This window comes from Anopheles aquasalis, chromosome 2 (genome assembly GCF_943734665.1).
Source record: "Anopheles aquasalis chromosome 2, idAnoAquaMG_Q_19, whole genome shotgun sequence".
NCBI lineage: Eukaryota > Metazoa > Arthropoda > Insecta > Diptera > Culicidae > Anopheles > Anopheles aquasalis.
In genome coordinates, this window is record NC_064877.1 from 32,402,501 (window position 1) to 32,407,500 (window position 5,000).

The 5,000-nt window shown below is 47.0% G+C and overlaps 2 protein-coding genes across 10 annotated transcripts in view; both read right to left on the reverse strand.

Moving 5' to 3' along the window:
• The window catches only part of LOC126569017 (probable ATP-dependent RNA helicase kurz), a 4,079-nt gene extending 1,492 nt beyond the window's left edge, over positions 1 to 2,587 (reverse strand). Inside the window, exons 1-2 of the mRNA XM_050225794.1 lie at positions 2,423 to 2,587; positions 1 to 2,349 (exon numbers count right to left, since the gene is read on the reverse strand). The exon at positions 1 to 2,349 is cut by the window's left edge and continues 998 nt beyond it. Coding sequence (XP_050081751.1) covers positions 1 to 2,349; positions 2,423 to 2,497 — 2,424 coding nt within the window. The 5' untranslated portion in view covers positions 2,498 to 2,587. The remainder of the gene's footprint in view (positions 2,350 to 2,422) is intronic.
• Positions 2,588 to 2,952: 365 nt separating this feature from the next.
• The window catches only part of LOC126569015 (cytospin-A), a 19,102-nt gene continuing 17,054 nt past the window's right edge, over positions 2,953 to 5,000 (reverse strand). For 7 of the 9 annotated variants that reach the window (XM_050225791.1, XM_050225786.1, XM_050225785.1 and 4 more), the window contains 3 exons: positions 4,014 to 4,142; positions 3,501 to 3,775; positions 2,953 to 3,415 (listed from right to left, as the gene is read on the reverse strand). In XM_050225791.1, the coding sequence (XP_050081748.1) occupies positions 3,326 to 3,415; positions 3,501 to 3,775; positions 4,014 to 4,142 (494 nt within the window). In that variant the 3' untranslated portion in view covers positions 2,953 to 3,325. Of the gene's footprint in view, positions 3,416 to 3,500; positions 3,776 to 4,013; positions 4,143 to 4,407; positions 4,565 to 5,000 lie in introns of those variants that run through there. The other 2 variants (XR_007607781.1, XR_007607780.1) reach the window with 2 other exon arrangements.

Consider the following 5,000-nt stretch of genomic DNA (forward strand, 5'->3'; position numbering starts at 1 on the left):
CAGCTGCAGTAGGCGCTGCTCGGCCCCCACCAGCTGCTCTCGATCGGGCGGTGATGGAAAGGGAAAGTTAACGACCTTATCAATCCCCATACACTTCATCTGCAGCACCAACCCATCGACCGGTTTCTGCTGTACCTCGGGCGGTGCAAAATCCACAAACTCATCGTTAAACACGGCACTCGAGTACAACCGGTAACAGTGGCCCGGTGCAACACGGCCAGCACGGCCTGCCCGCTGGTTGGCCGACGCCTTGCTCGTAAACGTCACGACGAATGCGGTCACACCGGTCGTTTTATCGTACAGTTTCGTCTTCTGACGGCCACTGTCCACCACGTACTTAATGTCCGGAATGGTGAGCGACGTTTCGGCCACGTTGGTCGCTACCACGCACAGCCGTGAGCCTTCCGGAGGTGGTTTAAAGATACGCTGCTGCTTATCCGGTGGCAACATCGAGTACAGGGGCAGCACCCACAGGGGTTGATTCCGTTTGAGCTCCGATATGCCAAGATCTTCGGCCAGATCTCCTCCGTCCAGCAAGTTCGCCTCATCGTCATCGGCACCATCGAGACCATCTTCATCCAGCTCGCTGTCGCTCGTGTGATCATCATTCTCGTGCAGATCGGCCTCCGTGTCGTCGGCGTGCGGCAGTTCGTACGCATCCAGATCGATCTGCGGAAGCCGAGGAACGGTGACCGATGGGTTTTTGCGCTTTTTCGTCCAACTGGCCTTCTTGCGTGCCTTTTTGCCGCGTAAAATGTTATCAAACTCTTCGTCTTCCTCGGCGCGATCGTTTGCCGTAGCATCGGACGTGCGGTTACCATCGGTGGCACCCTTTACCGGTGGGAACATTTTACGCAGCTTGCGTACCATCGTGTTGACTTCCTTTTGACCGGTAAGAAAAATCAGTATACCACCCTCCGGTAGCCGGGTATGGATTTTGACCGTCTTCAGGAACGCTTCACGCAGATAGTCGACCGGTGTCGTCTTGCTAAAGTGTACCGTCACTGGGTACTGGCGCGAATCGATGTTAATGACGGGCGGTGTATCGAGGAACAGCTTCCGGTTTTCGGTAAAGTCACACACGCGCAACGTGGCGGACATGATGATGAGCCGCAACGGGCTGGTGCCACGTTTGGCACGCAATCGAACGATGCGCGACAGCAATCCCATCAGGATGTCTGTGTAAACGCTACGCTCGTGCGCCTCGTCCAGTATGACGCACGAGTATTTGCTGAGCAGAAAGTCCACCTCAATCTCCTTCAACAGTACACCGTCCGTCATGAACTTGATCTTGGTCCGGTCCGTCACGTTACCCTCGTAACGGATCAGATAGGATACGATGTCGGTCGGTAGATTCATTTCGTGCGCGACACGTTTCGACATGGATATGGCAGCGACACGGCGCGGTTCCGTGATACCGATCAGGCCCCTCTCACCGTAACCAGCCTCGTAGAGGAACTGTGGGATTTGCGTGGTTTTTCCGCTGCCCGTTTCACCCGCCAGAATGGTGATTTGATTCTCACTGATCGTTTCCATTATCACTTGCTCTTCCGCCAGTATCGGTAGCTTGAGACGGGCCGCCTGTACCTCCGCATCTCGTTCCACGTGTATGTACGTGGCCGGCTTACGGTCAACCGGTTGGTTTTGTTTCACTGGCGGCGGTGTCGCTTCAGCTTTTGACGGTTCCTTCGTCAACTTCTTCGGTTCATCAGCCACTTCCTTTGTGCCCGCTTCTTGTACCTCTTCCTTGCTTGCACTCTTCTGTTCGGGAACTTGTTCCGCTTTCTCCTCATCGCTCGGTTCCTCGGACATATCCGACTCATCGCCGCTCGAAGAGTCATCGCTTTCGTCCAATCCCACCACGTTCGGATTCCGTTCAGCTGCTCCCTCTTCATCATCATCCCCATCCGCTCCCGAGGGCTGTTGTTGGCGCAAAAGTGCTAACCGTTTTCGGCGACTGCCAACCAAACTGCGGATTTTCGCCACACCGTTCTCATTCGCACGAGATCCGCGCACCTTTTCCACAACCGTCACGCCATACTTTTGCTCTTTAAAGTGCTGCTTCAGACCTTTGGTTTGGATCTCGCTTAGCTTGCGGAAGCCGGTCAGTTCCTCTTTCGTTGCCTGCACCTCCACCAGTGACGCGATGAGTGTCGATCGGTTTTCCTTCTTTTTCCTCTGATCAACGATCTTCTCTAGCCGTTTGCGCTGTTTTTTCGACAAAATCCTCGTCACTACCGTGGTGTCCTTTTTCACCTTGGACGCACGTTTCTTCGAGGGTAGCACCAGTGCGTTCGCTTCATCGGCCCCACCGTACCCATCGCTGGCTGGAGCAAAGTCTAGTTTGATCTGCAAAACCAAGAGTCGTGTTCAGGGAATTTGGGGAATTCGAAAGCACACTTCGGTGAGCCGCGGTTACTACCTTCTTGGTTTCGGTGTTATCGACGATGGTTTCCACCTGGCGGCGACCTTTCTCGTTGAATCTTCTCTTACCCATCGCTGTGGGCCTGTGTTTTAAGAAAGCGTGTAGAAATAAGCGATCGATTCAGCATCCGCGTTTTCTGCAGCCGATGATCTTCGGTTGGGGGGTGGGCTGAAAATCGAATGTTTACGTTCAACACGTGCGTTTGACAGTTCGTCCGGACCCGATCTGCGCTCAAATCGAAGTAGCTCAGTTTGGTTTGATTCAAAAACTGACAACGGTTTTAGTATCTGCATAAATTAACGAAAGTTTACTTAAGTTAAAAAACAAAGTTTTCCGATAAAGATCAATTTTATAACTACAGATGAAGGATACAACTCTGCGTATGACCGTCACCACCACTTTCGATACGTCTTGTTAAATAAAATATCACGCTTGAGGAGATGGGCCGCTATTGCTTTTACAAATATTAATGTGATACTTCGCTGGAGCACACATTTCAGTACAAAAGATCACTCGCAGAATTTCGGTTGTGGATAGATTGTTCATTTATATTTCAACAACAATAATACAATTTGCTTGAAATAGGAAAATTATTGGAAGCGGCAGGGGAGCGTCTGTTTTTTGATAAAAAATAAATAACAAGTAAAATGTAGAGTAATTCAGACCGCTTTCCACCACACCCCTTCTTTTTCTTCTTCTTCTTCTCCGATGTAGCTACGAAGCAAACGAAGCTTATATATTGTTGTTGTCCTTGTTGCTGTGGTGTGACAACATGCCCTGTACAAAAACGGCAAGCTGGCAAGGCCTGTAGTCGCAAGGTATGGTAAAATGTATAAAGACACACACACACGCACACACACAACACACACGTACTAATTCAATCGCGTGGAATGCTGGTTACTAGGTTTCAAAGTGTTTATAAATGGCCGTTACGTAGCTCATCACTTGCTGCCAGTCCGGTCTCTCCTGAAGGCACATCTCGTCAATGTTCTGTGGATTCCGAGAGGGAGACGAGCAAAATTCACACGTTAGTCGCCATCCTTTGTCACTTACTACCAGTGATGAATATACTCACCAAAGATGTCGGAATGCCAACGCTCTCTGCCGCTGCGAAGGCGAGACTAAAATTGCGTCTTTTATCATTCTGGTTGAGCTTATCGTACGGCACTCGGTCGGGTAAATAGGAATGCATAATGGCGCACAGGGCCAGCCCATCGTTCCAGGAGGAGCTAAAGTTGGTGATGTCAATATTTCGATAGCCAACGGCTTTATTCTGGCACCACTTCAGTAACGCATTTCGCTTCGAGCCTCCATTTTTTACCAACGCATTCAGCGGATCCTTTCGTTCACCTAAAGCGATCACGTAAGAATGTAAAAGATTATTTGCAAAAAGACTAATATTGAGTTTAAGGATCAAATGAAATGATCATTCAGTTGATAAATTCAAAACGTGATACACGAGCCATGCTATTAATATGATGTAATTTCAATGTGACGAGTACAAAGTGTCATTTACGAAGAAAAGTAACACAGATAGAAAATGTATTGAAAAAAACGAAAAAACAATCGAAAATTGAGATAAACATACTTATATCGTTGTAGCTATTGCGCCTCACGTAGTCCATCGTTTTGTGGGAAATAATGGCGGGGTTTATTGTTGTATTGCAACCGTTGCTGGTGTTGATAAGGCTTGACTTTTTCATCAGCAACACCGTGTCTACGGAGCAACCGAACAGAAAGAAAACGATTGAAGAGACAAAACAGAAGAAAGAAATAGGAGATAACGAAATGAATTATGAGATAAACGGAAATAAAAGAACGCAAGGAAAATAATAAACAGCACTAAAGAAGATTCCTTGTCTATTTTAAACTATTTAGCATAATAGCTCAAATCAATCCATGAATGATGATTAAAAGAAAATATATTATGCGCCGATGATTCCAAAAAGTGGTGCAATGATACGCTTATTCAAAATACTTACTTAAATTAACTTTGTTAAAAAGGTGCACAAAAGCAACTCTTCTCCGTTGGTTATGGTGATGGTTAGTGTTCTTCAAACATGTTGAAGATCATGCGCAGCGCGATTAGGCACAAGGCTTGCATGCACACCAGACAAACGTGATTACTTAACATGCATGCTGAAGCAACAGCAGCAGCAGTGCGCACCCAATATTAAGAATAAAGAATAGTATATTTCATGCAATAAGGCAATACTTAACCCAACAAAAGCCGCCAGAAATTGATAATTGAGCAAACAAACGGGGCAATCCAGGAGGGTATTAGTTTTACAAAAGAACCAAGTGCAAATTAAGTGCAAACTCGAATAACGACACTGGACATGGGATGTTTGTGAAAGGGAAAAACAAAGTATATACAATCATTCATTACCAGCTTATGTTAAAACAAATACACCAAAATGCGTTGCAGTTACATGCGGTACGTATATATTTAATTTTTAAGTTTTCTTTCTACTTTCCACAACGAACTAGCCGAATGGCAAGCACAAGCAGTTAGCATCCAGTGGAGTGGACCTTTGTGTAACCCTTGAGCTCTTCTTACCTTCGCTTTATTAGA